The sequence below is a fragment of the Mustela lutreola genome, chromosome 16, assembly GCF_030435805.1.
Source record: "Mustela lutreola isolate mMusLut2 chromosome 16, mMusLut2.pri, whole genome shotgun sequence".
In the NCBI taxonomy this organism is placed as follows: Eukaryota; Metazoa; Chordata; class Mammalia; order Carnivora; family Mustelidae; genus Mustela; species Mustela lutreola.
Window position 1 is genome coordinate 47,077,748 of NC_081305.1, and position 16,672 is coordinate 47,094,419.

General features: G+C 49.4%; 2 protein-coding genes across 4 annotated transcripts in view; one reads left to right on the plus strand and one right to left on the minus strand.

The window, feature by feature from the left end:
* Positions 1-16,594, minus strand: part of LOC131818160 (zinc finger protein 324A-like) — a 38,036-nt gene extending 21,442 nt beyond the window's left edge. The window contains exon 1 of the mRNA XM_059152363.1: positions 16,272-16,594. Coding sequence (XP_059008346.1) covers positions 16,272-16,289 — 18 coding nt within the window. The 5' untranslated portion in view covers positions 16,290-16,594. The remainder of the gene's footprint in view (positions 1-16,271) is intronic.
* Positions 1,494-6,951, plus strand: LOC131818195 (zinc finger protein 773-like). 3 transcript variants are annotated; one of them, XR_009348715.1, is made up of 3 exons: positions 1,494-2,303; positions 3,878-4,004; positions 5,249-6,951. XR_009348715.1 is itself a non-coding variant. In XM_059152455.1 (3 exons), exons 1-3 carry the CDS (start codon positions 1,877-1,879, stop codon positions 5,827-5,829), a joined length of 741 nt encoding a protein of 246 aa, XP_059008438.1. In that variant the 5' UTR covers positions 1,494-1,876; the 3' UTR covers positions 5,830-6,951. The 3 variants fall into 3 exon arrangements, 2 of the variants coding, with proteins under 2 accessions (XP_059008438.1, XP_059008439.1); XM_059152455.1 differs by having other exon boundaries at positions 1,494-1,909; XM_059152456.1 differs by lacking the exon at positions 5,249-6,951 and adding an exon at positions 4,839-5,242 and having other exon boundaries at positions 1,494-1,909.
* Positions 16,595-16,672: the final 78 nt, after the last annotated feature.

A 16,672-nucleotide genomic window follows, 5' to 3' on the forward strand; every position in this document is an offset into this window, starting at 1 on the left:
GGTTAGTGGACATCTTTGGAGTCATTAGATTCTGCCTACCACAGTACAAGAATATACTTTTTAAAAAATTTTCAACACTGGGGCGCCTGGGTGGCTCAGTGGGTTAAGCCGCTGCCTTAGGCTCGGGTCATGATCTCGGGGTCCTAGGATCGAGTCCCACATCAGGCTCTCTGCTCGGTGGGGAGCCTGCTTCCCTTCCTCTCTGTCTACTTGTGATCTCTCTGTCAAATAAATAAATAAAAATCTTAAAAAAAAAAAAATTTCGGGTGCCTGGGTGGCTCAGTTGGTTGAGCAACTGCCTTCAGCTCAGGTCACGGTCCTGGAGTCCCAGGATGGAGTCCTGCATCGGGCTCCCAGCTCCATGGGGGAGTCTGCTTCTCCCTCTGACCTTCTCACCTCTCATGTTCTCTCTGTCTCTCTCTCAGATAAATAAATAAAATCTTTAAAAAAAGCCATATACACACTGCGTATATGGCTACTTGCAAAGTCAGGATGAGGACATTTTATTCTTTGATAGATGTCAACAATGATTCTCGAAAGACGCGTTTCCAACTTGCCCTCCCCTGGCAGTGCTATGAGAGCCTTGGGATGATGATGATGATGATAAGGATAACAACAGCTGTCTTGTTTATTTTTTTTTATTTTTTATTTTTTATAAACATAATTTTTATCCCCAGTGTCTTATTTAGTAGTGTTAGCCTTACAAATAGAAGTTACTTTACCAGCAAAAATGGGATTATTTGGGAATAGGAGAGAATTACAATTCTGGACATGCAAGATACAGCAAAACTATAAGGCAAATGTAACAAAGGAGAAGAACGTTATTGTACAGAGAGGACGAAGGGGGTTAGGAGGGGCTGTTCTGAAGGAAAGTCCAGCGGAGAAGGTCCAGGGTGACGATGGGCTCTCGCCGGCTGAGGCACAGGGCCCACTCACTGCTGTAGGAGATGCAGTGCGCGTCTTTTCGTCGGGGCCTGTAGCTGAGGATTCTTGGCTGCTGAAGCTGCTTCTGTCGGTAATTCTTGACTCGCAGCCGTACCAAGCGAGAGCTCGCCCTTTCACACTTTAGTAGGACTCCCTTTCCTGGGTTTCACAGCACTACGTGCCTGGCCTGTGCTAAATACTTCTCCTGTCACTTCTCGAGAGGAGAGGTGCAGCAGTGACCAAATCTCGTCACCGGATTTCGAGTTAGAGCTGCTTCTGGGAGCGCGTCCGAATCCCCGAGGGACTGTCCAGCACGGAATGTTCAGGCTCATCCCAGAAGGTTCTGACCGGGGAAATGAAGAAGTGAAGCTGCGCCCCAGAGGCCCCCTCCGGGCTGGTCCTCCCTCCAGAGCGCGGGCCCTGCATCTCTGCGGGAGGAACCCGGGGTAGCCCCGTCAGAGAAAGCGTAAACACAGCACTGCCCCTCAGAACTGCGGGCTCCCCGTCCCAGCAGCCCTTGCGGGGCCACTCGGGCGTTGCCAAGCGGAACGCGCGGACGCCCTACGCGAGGCCTGTGCGCGGCAGAAACTACAACGACCAGAAGGCCACGGGGACGGCGGCGACCCGCCACCAATCCCAGCACCGAAGAAGGCTATATCCCGCGGCTCCCCGGGCTTCCGGCGCGTCTCCCTAGAGCACGTTCGTCGTGCCCTTGCCCCGCCCTCGGGGAGCTGAGCTCCGGCAGGCACCTCCTTGGGACCCAGCCGGGGGGCGGGAAGGCTGGGATGAGCTGCCCCGCTCCGTCCTAGCCGTGATCTCTGGTAACGGGGCTGTCCTCTTCCCTCCGCATTCGCCCGCCGTCCCCTCTGAGGCCCCGATTGCGACGGGCGGCGGGCGCCTGCCCGGCGGAGGTGTGGACATCGGCTGCGCACTCAGGGCCTGCCCGGGTCCCATGGCGGCGGTGGCGCTGGTGGATCTGGCGCGGGTGAGTGGGGTCCACAGTAGAAGGGAGTGGGGAGTCGCTGGACCCCTCCTCCGCCTTCACTTCTTTTGCTGCTGCGACCCTCAGATCACCCCAAGCCTGAGGTCCTGAGTCCCGGCCGTAGTTTCTGTGGGAATTTTCACGATTCTGGAATCCAGTGGGACAAGATGTGGAAAGCTCTTTCAGGCACAGGGACCGGGATGTGCAAATGCTCAGAGAAGAGACTGAGCTGGGAGTATTCGGGGAACCACAGGCCTCCGTTATTTATGTCCGGTGGGCCGGAGTCAGGCCGGAACATGGCAGCCTGGGGAGCTTGGCCTGAAGATGGTGGGAGCCACGGAAGGTTTGGAGTAGAGATGTTCACAGGCTCCCTTTGGCTGCAGAGCGGAAAACAGAGGTAGGGTGGGGTAGGAGGTGAAGTTGAGGGGGCAGAAAGGGAGGCTCATAAGGATGCTCTTTTACTAGGTTAGGTGGGTGATGGTGTCATGGCCTGGAGTTGGGAGAAATGGTTGGATTTTGGATCTTTCAAGTCAGCCAGATTTTGTGATGTGCAGAGAAGTGGAGGAGCCTGTGCTAGTTCCATGGATTTTGGCCTTGGTTACTAGGTGGAACTGAAGGGCATCGAGTGAGATGGAGAGGTTGCTGGGTGGAGCAGGTTTCAGGGAGGATCAGGAGGCAGATTTTGACCCTGTCCAGGCTGAGATGTCCTAAAGACTTCCTAAGGGGCAGCTGGACATGGCAGGTCTAAGTTATGCTGAGGAATTCAGCTTGGAGACCTCCAGTCAGCAGCAGACAGTGAGCTGCAGTGGAGCTCTGGCTCACATTTGAGAGGGGTCATCTTTAGCTTATGGTGAAGATGTCCTACAGTGGCATCTGAGGATTGGGTGGCTGGCCTGGGTACTGGACGGGGTCGATGGGTGTCACAAAGTCAGATGAAGGGAGGAGGAGCCACAAGAGAATGTGTGTGTGAGAAGGGGTCCAGAAAGTGACCAAGATCCCTGGGACAGAGGCTAAGGCATATTGGAGACACAAGTAACATGACAGTGGAACTGGGACTCATGTTTAGTCACCTCTCTGTGGGCTCACAGGCATTTCTTGGCCACCCTCTTTGGGGTCTGAGTGTTTCAGTCAGGATGACAAGTTAGCTCAGTGGCAGTAGGCTGAGTGTCCTAGGCTTGGGGTGGGGGTGGGGGCGTTGCATCAGAAGGAAAGAGGAATACTGAGGCTGGTGAGGGGACAGCATGAATAAAGGCAGAGAGACTTGGAGGTCCCAGAAGTCGTTGTGGCCTAGTCTGGATGGCTAGGGTTAAAGGTAGGAATAGGACCAGTTAGAGAAACTGAAGGAAAGCTGGGTGCCACCTCTGGAAATGGGGACTTTTGAAAGTCTGGGTCAGGATGGGATCCTGGTTGACCTCACCAAGTTAGCCACATTTTGGACACCATTTGCAGAGTGATCTGTAGGCTTGCTGGGAGGAAGAATGGGCCATGGGATAGTGGTGGGATCTGGAGATGTGTGGTACAAAGATGGATATGCACATGCAGGGGCATATGAATTGATGGACTGGAGTCCTGGTACTGGGGGCCTACACGAGATGAGCCCCAGTTTTGTTGTTCTGGGAGGCAGGATCTGGGGAGCCAGGAGAATCATCTGGTAGGAGGCAGTGAGGCCCCACAACCAGGCCCTGACCTTGTGGCAACTATCTGCCCACCTCCCTCCTGTGTGAAGGAGGACACAGTGATCAGTGGGACACGAAAAGACAATGGCCCCCATGGCTTTAGAGCTCAGGGAGAAGGGTGACCTAGGAGTTTGTTGGCAGGGTTGATTTGAGAGTCAGAGACTACCTACTAGAAAGATGGCAGCACGTAGGGTCACAGGCCCAGGTCTGGATGGGTTCATCTGTGGGTTTTTTTGGTAGTTTTCTTGCTGCCCTGTCCTCACCATGGCTGACTTAGCTGTCTTCACCATGACAGGACTGGGGGACCTTTGAGGACGTGGCCATATACTTCTTCCAGGAGGAGTGGGAGCTCCTTGATGAAACTCAGAGGTGCCTGTACCACAATATGATGCTGGAGACCCTGGTGCTTGTGGCCTCAATGGGTAAGGCCCTCCCACCCCAGCTTGCTGTTCTGATCTCTGTCCTTCTTCTTCTCCCGGGAACAGCTCTGTGTTCTGACAGCTGAGCAGATAGCCTCTGGGCTATCTGCTGTGTGTGCAGAGCTGGGGCAAAGGCACAGCCTGCTCCTTCCCCTGAGGAGCCCTAATATCTGCTTCCCTTCCTGTAGAAGGGTTCAGGACCGAGGGGCTCAGTCGGTTGCCTGAGTTTGTCTAGATAAGTGGGACCTCTGTGCCCAGGTTCTTCCCTCCCACTTTTTTATATCAGACATTTCCAGGAGCTGGGCTACGTCATGGACTGTAGACATGGACATCATCACTACCTGAGGCTGGGCTCTTCCAGGAGATGCTCCTCACAGGCTTATTTTGTAACACTGGGTTTTCTCCCTAGTTGCGGAGATGATGAGAGCTCCCTCTCGTCTATCACAGGGTAGGTTGCCCTTGGCTGAGCCAGCCACTCACCCACTCTGTCTTTTTCCCAGGACTTAGAACTTTCAGGTCCTGCATGGTTGCTCACCTGGAACAGGACAGAGAAGGCTGGGAGCCTGACAGGGTGCACATAGCTCCATATACCACAGAAGAGGCTGGGAGGGGGTCTGCCTTGATGAGTGGGAACTGGTGCAGACGTGACGCTGGGGCTGGGTTCACACTGTACTACCTGCCCTGTATCCACTGGCCTTTGCTGCTGGGGCCAGTACCCATACCTTACTCCATTTTCCTTCCTTGTTTTAGATAACACATTCTTGCCATTTCCACTTTGTCTGTGTACAGTGCTCTGATCGGTGTCTTCCTTATTCCCCTCCACTCCTCCTTTTACAGGGATGTCCCACCTTAGCCCACAGCCAGTGTATTATGAGATGTGCATATATCCTCATAGAGGCTTTAAGCACCAGATGCCTGGTTGCAGCTGGATTTTCCTGCGCTCATGGAGACTCTTGTGACCCTTGTTCCTGTCTGAGATCTGGGGCCTGCCTGTATTGGGTCCTGCTGAGAGCTGAGAGGTTGCAGTTCCTGCCTCTCCTCCTAGCCAGAACCCTCACGTGTGTTCTCACGTCCTGGATCTTCACCTTCACTGGCTTTCCTAGGCCCTGTCCTGCACCACAAGCTCTACCTCCCCCTGACTTGATCCTGCAGACTCACTCCTAAATTTGTCAGATCCACATCTGGGAGGGGACTGCCCCCTCCCAACAAAGCCCATATGTACTTTGCTGGTATTTCTCTGCTTTCAGGTTGCTGGTGTGGAGTGGAGGAAGCCCCTCTTGAACAGGGTGTTTCTGTAGAAGGAGCATACCATTTCAGGACCCCTAAGGCATATCCTTCCACCCTGAAGGCCAACATCTGTGACATGTGTGGCTTGGTCTCAAAGACATTACACTTGGCTAAGTGTCAGGGAAATCACCCTACGCAGAAACCAGACAAGTGTGAGGCATGTGGGAGAGGCTTCTGGCTCAGAATAAGCTCTCACCAGTGCCAGCAGGAGCCCAGTAGAGAAAAACGCTTCACAGGCAGCAAACGTGCTAAGGATGTCCTGGACGGCCTCGACCTCCTGCAGCACCGGGCCACCCACAGCATGGGGAAGCCACACGGGCACCAGGCACCAGCAGCAGCAGAGAGGCCACACCACACAGAAGTCCTTCAAGTGCAGCAGCTGTGGGAACAGCTTTCTGAAGGCTCTCATGCTCCTAGACCACCTGCTCACTCATTCCAGAGAGACCCTGCAGATGCCCAGCACGGGGAAATGCCCCTGAAGAGCATGCCACCACTGTTCGTTACCCGAAAACGCCACTGGAGAGACACCCTGTGTGTGTAAGGAATGTGGGAAGGCCTTCAGCCACCTTTTGAAACTGAGGACACATGAGAAAGTTCCTACTGGAAAAGTGTATCACGGTTGCAGTGAGTGTGGGATAGCCTTCACCCAGAAGTACACACTCACTCAGCAGTGGAGAGTCCACTGAAGAATGGCCTTATGCCTGTGGCCACTGTGGGAAGACCTTCACTTGCAGCTTCAGTGTCGCTCACCATCAGGAAGTTACGACAAAGAAAGGCCTTGTAAGTGCAGACCGTGCCAGAGAGTCTACAGCTGCATCACCAGTTTTGTGGAGCACCAGAAAATACATACTGGGGCAAGACTTTGTACGTGCAGTGAATGCGGGAAAGCCTTCATTAGCAGTTCTCATCTTCATTGGCATCAGAAAGTTCACAACAGGGGCATCTGGGTGGCTCAGTGGGTTAAAGCTCTGCCTTCAACTCAAGTCATGATCCCAGGGTCCTGGGATCCAGCCTCACATCAGGCTCTCCACTCAGCAGGGAGCCTGCTTCCCCCTTTCTCTGCCTGCCTCTCTGCCTACTTGTGATCTCTGTCAAACAGTGTGGGAAAGCCTTCAGCTGGCCCTCTAATCTTGTTGCACACCAGCGAATCCATACTGGAGAAAAGCCTTATGAGTGTGAAAAAGCCTTCAGCTATAGCTCCAACCTTGTTACATACCAGATAGTTCACACTGGAAAGAGGCCTTACAAGTGCAGCCAACGTGGGAGAGCCTTCAGTACAAGATCCAACCTCAGTCGGCACCAGAGAGTTCACATTGAAGAAAAGTCTTATGCATGTACTGAGTGTGGAAAAGCTTTCCGCTATAGGTCAGACCTCTCTCAGCACCGGAAAAGAGCCATCTGAGTGCAGTGGACATAGGAATGCCTTCAGCCAGAGCCCCAGCCTCACTCAGCACCACAAAGTTTATAACAAAGAAAAGTCTAAGGAGTGTATCAAATGTTGAAAACCACTAACTAACTGGGGCATTTTCTTTGTTCACCTTAAGAGCCCACATCAGGTTCTCTGCTCAGTGGGGAACCTGCTTCCCCCTCTCTTTCTGCCTGCCTCTCTGCCTACTTGTGATCTCCATCTGTCAAATAAATAAAATCCTTTTTTTAAAAAAGAGTTCACTCCTGAGAAAACTTATGTGAAAGGAGCCTTTGTGAAGAAACCATAGGCCAAATATTGAAAAATATCCTAACACCCCTCCCAGGAGATCGCCAGATACCTGGGAAGCTTTCAGGAACAACATCACACTTTCTAATCTGTCCAGGTGCTTTGCCAGATTATGCCATTGCCAGATGGCATCTCACTTCTACAGGCTGGCGGGGCCCCCCACAGCCTGTCATCTCAGCATATTCAGGGAAGGCTGATTTTGTCCTCACTCATTCCCAGGAGGGAGACATGTGTGATGGGAGCTCTTTGGGGTGGCCTCATTTTCCATCTCTGCCCTGTCCCCAGTGGTTCAGGCATGGACCTGACTGACCTCTTCTCTCCAGGACTTTCCAGAAATAGCTTCCCTCTTTAGTGGGTAATTAAAAAAAAAAAAAAAAAAAAAAAAAAAAGATTTATTTATTTATTTGAAAGAGAGCAACCACAAATAGGAGGAGTAGCAGGGAGAGGGAAAGGAAGAATCGGGGCTTGATTCCAGGACCCTGGGATCATGACCTGAGCTGAAGACAGACGCTTAAATGACTGAGCCCCCCAGGCACCCTTTTGGTATTGTCTACAGATGATGCCTGTGATGGATCTGTCTAGTCTCCAAATCACCCAACCCTGAAACTGCCTGCCTCACTGTTGAAGCTGTCTTTAATTTCTACCTATTGTGTGTGTGGTTGGGGGTGGGTGAGATGGAGAACAGAATAGGGCTCTAACAGGATAAAGAGGGAGAAAGGTCTTAGTGGGAGACCTCACCTTCAACAGCAGGATGGCACAGAACCCTTGCAGTCTAGACCCAGGGCCTCCTGGGACAGGCTGAAAGTCTCTGGGTTAAATCTTGGTCCTGGATGCCAGGACAGCCTGACAGGCCCAGAGCTTTGGACACTGGGTATTCCATATGGCAATCTCTAGTTCTTCCTGGGCAGCAGGGGTTGGGTTCTTTGTTCCTGGGAATGTCCACATTCCCCAGTAGAGTTGAGGGGCCGCTGTCTCCTGGGACCTGCCCATGAGTAAGGCCCCTGATGTCCAAAATCTATAGACAGGTTGGTTACATCACTGGATGTAAGATCTCCAAGGGCCAGGCAGAACCGTAAGCAGGTACAAGAGATCAGCATCTCCTTTCTACATCACTGTCAGGCTTTTAGACCACTTCTCCCTTCACCAGGTGAGCTCTTGGTATCTGACTTAAAAGACTGAGAGCCTAGAATCTTTCAGCCTTTCCCAGGAGGGCACAGGATAGAAATGCAAATTAGGATATACACTGGAAAGGAACAAGTTAAAGTGTCTTTTTTTTTTTTTTTTTTAAGATTTTATTTGTCAGAGAGCAAGGGCACAAGCAGGGGGACCGACAGGCAGAGGGAGAAGCAGGCTCCCCGCTGAATAGGGAGCCTGATGCAGGATGCAATCCCAGGACCTGGGATCATAACCTAAGCCCACGGCAGATGCTTAACCGACTGAGCCACCTAGGTGTCCCCAAAGTTAAAAGTGTCTTTATTTGTAGATGACATGATCTGGGTGTAGAAAATCCCAAGGAATCCATTAAAAAGTATATTAAAAATAGGTATGAGGGGTACCTGGGTGGCTTAGTTGGTTAAGTGTCTGACTCTTGGTTTTGGCTCAGGGCTCAGCACTCAGTGTAGAGTACTCGTGAGAGTCTCTGTCCCCCTCTCCTGCCCCTGGGTCCCTCCCCCACATCTATTCCTCTCTCCTGCTCTAAAAAGACATATATGTATATATGCAAATATATGCCATATATATATATACATATATATATATGCAAAAACAAGGACAAAGCAGAGCTGCAAAGTTACCCATACAAATGATCAAATATGATTAATGAAGCAATTCCATTCATAGCAGCCTGAGAAAGAATGAAATGAATAGGTCTAACAAAACAAGTGCCGTACTCTGAAAACACTCTGAAAGCTATAAAACAGTGCTAAGAGAAACTGGTGAGAAACAGTCCATGCTCGTGGATTAGCTGATTCAATGTTTTAAGATGACAGTGTTCTCCAAGTTGAAATACAGTGTTCTCCAAGTTGAAATACAGACTCCATGCAATCCCTATCAAAACCACAGCTGACATCTTCAGTAGAAACTAACAAGCTGATCCTAAATTCACAAAAGAATTAAAAGAGCCAAAATGATTTTGACCAGGAACAAAGCCGGATTTACTTTACCTAATTTTAAAAATTTCTATAAAGCTATAGTAATCAAAACTGTGGCACTGGCATAAAGACAGACACACAGATCTGTAGAACAGACTTAAGAGTACCAAAATAACTTTACTCAAGTGATCTTCTTTCCTTTTCTTTTTTTTTTTTAATATTTTATTTATTTATTTGACACACAGAGAAAGATCACAAGTAGGCAGAACAGCAGGCAGAGAGAGATGGGGAAGCAGGCTTCCCGCTGAGCAGAGAGCCCAATGCGGGGCTCGATCCCAGGACCCTGGGATCATGACCTGAACCGAAGGCAGAGGCTTAACCCACTGAGCCACCCAGGCACCCCTTGTTTTAATTTTCTTAATAACATCTTTTGAAGAGGGATATTTTATTTTTTCTTTAATGTAAGCTCTGAGGCCAACATGGGGCTTGAACTCAGAACCCTGAGATCCAAGAGTCACTTGCTATACCAACTGAGTCAGTCAGGTGTCCTTTGAAGAGCAGTATTTTACATTTTGATGAAGTCTCTATGTAGAGGCTGCTTTTAGGCAAACAGGCCTAAGCGATGGGATGTAATGACGCCCTGGCTGAACACAGGATCACTGGGTGACCCACCTCACAATATCCATAGACCAGGGAGGCCTGGGTCGCTTAGTCGGGTGAGCATCCCACTCTTGATTGCAGCTCAGACCATGATCTCAGGGTCATGGTATTGAGCCCGACGTGGAGGCTTTGCGCTCAGGGGGAATCTGCTCAGGATTCTCCTTTTCCCTCACCCTTCGCCCCTCCCCGCTGGGGGCTCACGTGTGCATGTGTGTTTTCTCTCAGATAAATAAATCAATCTTGAAAAAAAGAAAAAAGTATATACGTAGGGTCTAACTGACCAATGGACTACTTTCAAGTAGGCAGTTACCAAAAAGGAGAATTCCATATGTCACCAACCTCCTCATCTCCCCACACTGAAAATAGCCCCTGCCCACTGCGTCATTGCGGAGAGCCTCTCCTCTGCTAACCTGTCCACCATTTAAACTTCCGTCATAAGGCACAGACCAAGAGGAAATAAATACGGAGTCTTAACACAGAATATATAAAGAATTTGTGTAACTCAATGATAAGAAGACAACCCAAGTAAAAATGAACAGAAGATCTGAATGGACATTTTATCAAAATGTTAAAAAGCACATGGAAAGATGCCTGACATCATTATTCATTAGGAAAACTTAAGTTAAAAACCCCTTGAGGGGCGCCTGGGTGGCTCAGTGGGTTAAAGCCTCTGCTTTCAGCTCAGGTCATGATCCCAGGCTCCTGGGATCGAGCCCCGCATCGGGCTCTCTGCTCAGCGGGGAGCCTGCTTTCTCCTCTCTCTCTCTCTCTCTGCTTGCCTCTCTGCCTAATTGTGATCTCTGTCTGTCAAATAAATAAATAAATCTTTTTTAAAAATATAAAAAATAAATAAATAAATAAAAAATCCATTGAGATTTCACCCTCACCAGGATGCAACACCAAGTGTTGGCGGGAAGGCAGAGAAAACAAACAGTCCTACAGTGCTGGTGGGAATATAAAACGGTAGAGACTCTTTGGAAAACAGTTTGGCAGTGAAGAGAGAAACATGAACTTAACACAGGACTTAGAAGTTCCACTCCTAGGAACTGTCAGGCAGGAAGACTTTACTCCGCCCTATGGTCCTTCTAACTGGACTTAGAATCAAACTGACATGATACAGATTATCAAGAGAAAATCAAATTTAATGGGCATACATACAGGGAATCAACAGACAGGAAATTCCGAAGACAGTGAGGCAACATGAAGCTTACGTGAGCTGAGGGCAGAAGTCTAAGGATACGAAGCGGAGAAAGCCCTTCAGCAAGAAGTTGAAAGGAGAGATTTGGAAACACAAGGTTGCTCTATTACGCAGATAAATTCCTTACATAAAGGGGAGTCTCTGTTCATAACTCTCTTCCTATTACAGGCTCTCCTTCCCCATTTAAATTAGGCAGTTGTGGGAAAGGCAGAGAGCTTTTCCTGCATCTGCTGGTTTTGTTTTTTGTTTTTTAAGATTTTATTTATTTATTTGAAAGTAGGAGCAGGGAGGAGAGAGAGAAAGAGGCTCCCCGCTGAGCAGGGAGCCTGATACAGGGCTTGATCCCAGGGTCGGGTGCCATGACCTGAGCGGAAAGCAGACGCTCAACCCAACTGGGCCACTCAGAGTTCTGTTTATTCCTTTTTTTCTTTTAAGTAGGCTCTATATCCAGTGCAGAGGCCAACTGCCTCACAATCAGAGATCAAGACCTGAGCTGAGATCAAGAGTCACACACTGAGCCACCCAGGGGCCCCTTGATTACCTTTAAGTCAAAAGAATCTTTATGCCTAAGTGGCCCATCTTGGGGAAGCCTGTCCTTGACTCTTAAGAATCCACCCAAGCAAAATGAAAACATATGTCTCCACAAAGATTTGTAAGCAAAATGTGCCTACTAGCATCATTTATAATAGCCAAGAACTTGAAACAATTCAAAATCTGTCAGTTAATGATGGATAAATAAACCGTGGTGTATCCATACAAAGGAATATTATTCAGCAATAAAATGGAAAAAAATTCTGATATTTATGAATAACATGCATAACCTCAAGAACATTATGCTCAGTGACAGAAACGAGACATGAAGAACTACATATTACATGATTCCACTGATATGAAATATCCAGAAAAGGCAAAAGTATAGAAACATATGTAGATTAGTGGTTGCTAGGGGCTGGGGATGGGAGTGGATTTTAGCTATAAAAGTGTCCAAAGGAACCTTCTGAGGCAATGGGAATGGGTAAGATAATAATGTCTGTACAATTCTATACATTTACGAAAAGTCATTAATAGTGCACTTATAACGGGTGTGTTTTACACTATGTAAACTAACTCTTGATAAAGCCACTTAGCAATCAGGACTATTCATTCTCACAGTCCTGGAGTTCCTGACCGCATGGTGATAACCAGAGTATCTAGCCCACTAGAAGATGACAGGAAAGCATGAAACACTGGTTAGGCATACAGCTCTGGGAGCTACACAGATCCTTTTTTTTTTTTTTTTTAAGATTTTATTTATTTATTTGACAGACAGAGATCATAAGTAGGCAGAGAGGCAAGCAGAGAGAGAATAAGGGAAGCAGGCTCCTCGCCGAGCAAAGAGCCCGATATGGGGCTCGATCCCAGGACTCTGGGATCACGACCTGAGCTGAAGGCAGAGGCTTTAACCCACTGAGCCACCCAGGTGCCCCAGCTACACAGATCCTTAAGACACCCTGTAAACCTTCAGCTTGCAAGGACCCAGACATGAAAATGGTGTGCCAGGCTCCTCCATGTCCTATCTGTCACAATCAGTGTTCTTTACCCATTAATGGTACTCATTTCCTTCTCACACAAACACAAGTGGGTGATATATTGCTAGGATGTGGCCTGCAGGGGGCCTCCTTTCAACACTGCTGAGATGGGAAGGACAGTCCCTGAAACACAGACCATCAGACCAACCACTGCCTTTTCTAGGCGAACTCCAGGTCCAAAGCTTCAGAACGTAGAAGCTTCATTCTTTGCCAGGGAACACGGGGTACAAAGGCCAACTGGTCACATCTGGACCGAGATGAGCCATGCCTTGCTGCTGTGCCCTCTATGAGGTGCTACAGGGGCCCTCACGACCAACCTATGAACACCCCTGTCACATTCTCTATGCACTCCTGCTAAACAGGAGTCTAACATCAGAGGTGAATTAACGAGTGATAAATGCATTATCAAATGGCCCAGAGCAGTGTGAGGTCCTGGTACCAGAGCTGGGTGATGACAGCAATGCATAAGAACTGTTAGCAGGACCTGAAGCAGCTTGATGAAGGCATCAGGGATGTCAAAGGCAGACTTCACAAGGTCCATAAACAATGGGAAATTTACCCAGAAGCCCTCCAAAAGCTATCCCATCAGGCCCTTTGCTTAGAGCAGGAGTCCATGCCAAATTCAGTCACAGGTGAATACCGTGATACCACTTCAGTGGATGCCGGGCCACCGCCATCTCTCCAGGGGAAGGCAAGCAGGGAACAGGGACTGCTTCTGCTGAGCAACAGGAGGGGACCATCAAACACAGAAGGGCTTTTCCCACAGCACCCAGCAGTGCAACAAGTGGTCTCAAAGTCCAGTGTGGCCCCTACAGGCTTCCCCACACACAGGCCAGTCACAGAGTGTCTCTTCAGGTAATGTTCTTCTATACAAGGTCCAACTTGTGGGTGAAGGTTCTACGTAGGGTCTTTCTCAGGTATCAATTCTTTTGTATTGAACAAAGTTTGTAAAATAGGTTGATTATTTAAAATAAAATGTTAAAAAAAAAAAAAGAAAAGGGCAGTGGAAGACTACATTCACTGCTTTCAAATGGCATTTTTCTACTGAAGTTGTTGATGTTGACAGGGCAGGAGCCGTGGCCAACAGCTCTCCCGTGCTGGTTGTACACAGAGGAGCTTTCTCCAGTTAATATTTCTATGCAGAACACGACAGGAGCTGCAGCTTTTTGCTCTCCTATTCCCTATACTCACTCACAATGCAGTAATTTGCTGCAATACTGGATTCAATCTTGTGAGAGGCGGCTTTCCAACATCAGCTGTACTCATTACGCCTTTCTCTAATAAGGATCATGGGAGACAGGTTCAATATTTTCTTGAAAGTGACTGCATTTGTACAACTGTTCTCTGACATGAATCTCTTGGTGCTAACAAGAATGGAGCTCTGGACGTAGATACCCACATTCTCTGCATGTGGGTCCTTTAGTGCAAGGGGGAAATGGAAAATTTCGCTCAAGCCTGGGCCATACTCACTGCCTTTTTAAAGGCTTTCTCAAGGAGAACATTCTGGTGGTCCAAAGGAATAGAGCTCTGGCTGGAGGTTTTCTCATATTACCACACTCACAACATTTGAAGATATGAATGTACTCCTGCTTTCTCAGGATGGAGGCAAAGGTGATAACCTTCCCACCTTCCCGACGTACTTGGGATTTTTTTTCCCATTCTGAAACATTTTTGGTGACTGATAGTTTACTTCAGTGTTAATTCTCTGTGGGTCAACAAAATGTCGAGCTGGAAGGGCCTGGCGATAGGCAGGGGCTGTGCGGTAAGGGTGGTCCAGCCACAGCCACTGTATCTACCTTCCTTTGAGGGAACAAGCAGTCTCATGGAGGAACAAATTTTCAAGAACTACTTAAAGATGTATCAGCTCAGGACATGTTAAGGGGAGGCCACTGGTGGGGGACCTGACCAGAAGAGGGGAGAAGGAGAAAAGCTGTAAGGCAAAGGACACAGAGGGATCAGCCAGGGGACAAGAGTCAAGGGAAAGTAGAATGGAGTGTCAGAAAGGGGTCAGAATGATAGAAAAGAGGCATGGCTACTCACTTTGGGACCAGGGGAACAGAGGCCATAGGTCAAGTACCAGATGAGAGATGAGCCCACTGCTACAGTCCCTCCCACAACAGTTTTGTGCTGACCAGTACTGGTCCTCCATGGGCCTCTCTGGTCAAGAAATGATTCAAGCTGCCCTGTCCAGGTCTCCTTGCCAAGTTCAACTTGGGTGACCACATTTAGGGTAGTGCAGTCATTCTTAGGTGGGATCAAGTGATCCCACTGTGAGAGGTCAGCCCCATGTCAGGGGATTTACCCATAACAGAGCAAGAGGGGTGAGGATCGCTATGCATCTGGAGAATGGAACCTCATGAAACGAAGAACCAGAAAATATCTCAGCAGAAAAGCTCATTGTCCCCATAATCAATGACCATGTCAATGCTCACGTGTCATCACAAGGACTGACAAGGGACAGCTGGCAGAAAACTTGCTGGAGGGTTTTTTTTCCCTGACAGAGGGGACAGAAAAGCAACAGGCCCTGATGGGGTCTCTTGGCCAGATAATAACCAAGCTTGATGTGATCTCCTATGTGGGTTGTGATATTTTTGACCCTTAACCATGATAAAAAGGTCCCAAGACAAAGAGTTCAGGTTGCTTATGCAGCAGTCTGGGAGAAGAGGTATCAAACACGGGCCAGCATCAGGACCAGCAGCACAACCCACGGGGAACGCACTGGCCTAACCTGGCGAGGACAGGGCCATGCCATGGTAGTAGCCCCACTGTGCCTTATGAAGGAGCCCCACTTTTTCTAAAAGAGATATGTAGCCTTCTCCTTAAAGATCAACAGGCTCTGCAATACCAGGCCAGGGAGCAGATGGCTGTGAGCCCTGGGCATGGGACCTGGGGCCCCAGTCTGTCCTGCCAGCCATCTCCCCTTACGTCTCCCAAACCTTGTTCCCTGACATGCCTGCTCACCCTCTGAGGGTTGGCCGTCCTCCTGGATGCGCACTCTCCCCAGATCCACTGGTCTTTGGACAGCACTTCTCTTTTTTGGCACCCATGTCCTCCACCTAGCCACTGGCCCTTCGTCTGGACACCCCACATTCACCTCAGAGCCATTCATCTGTAACCACAACTCAAGACTCTCCTTCCAAAATGCCATTCTCAGGCCCTTCCTTGGACCACAGCCTGGAATGGGAGTCCAAACCAGAACTCCCTGTGTGTTCACAGTACATATGTCACCCCCACTCAGAGGTCTCCAGACAATTCGGACTCTACATCTACAAAATCTAACTGCTAATCTTCCCCAAAACATCCTCCTCCTTTGGGACCATCTCAACGAGCAGTAGTACCTCATTCCTTCTAAACCCTTGGGATGGTCCTTTATCTGCCACTTACATTCACTCCTCACATCCACCCCGAAAACCCATCAACTCCGTCTTGAAAATCTAACCGAAATATGATCGCTTCTTTCCCGTCTCCTACTTCTGCCCCGGACAGGCCACCACCGTAACGGTCCCGACGAATCCTGCGGCAGCATCCTCATAAATCTTCCTGTTTTCAGCCTGGCCACAGCCCGTCTCCCACCAGCGCGCTCACTTAGTATGTCTACTGGGTATTCATTGGGATACTCTCAAAATCCTACATCAGTTCATGGACATCCCTCTTCTACTAAAAAATTTCCATGACTCCTAGCACTCCTCTCAGGCTTTTGGCTCCTTGCAGTGGAAGACGGAGCTTTCCTGAATGTCCTCGGGTCGGTCTTACCTCTGAGTCGTTGCACATGCAGATCCCTCTGCCTGCGTCCTCTGTATCTCACGACACTAGGTTCTGGGCTGAAGACCCGGCCCCTGCGAACGCTCCATCGTCCTGAACGTCGAGGCCTGGAGTTCAGTCGGGGACTAGGACACTGGGACTGAGTCCAGCCGGGTGGGGGCCAGGACACGATTCTTCAGCCGTGACTGCTCGATACGCTCACTCATCACGCCCGCAGGACCGTGGAGCCTCCTGGACACAGGCCACAACCTGGCAGCAAGGTCCCTCAGCCACACCAGACAAAACCGCAAGCGGCCAAAGAAATGCCCGGATCCCGGAAGTGGTGACCGGAAGACCTCTGCCGTGCCGGAAACGCCCCTAGCCCATCATTGGCCAGAGTTCAGACGGCGCGC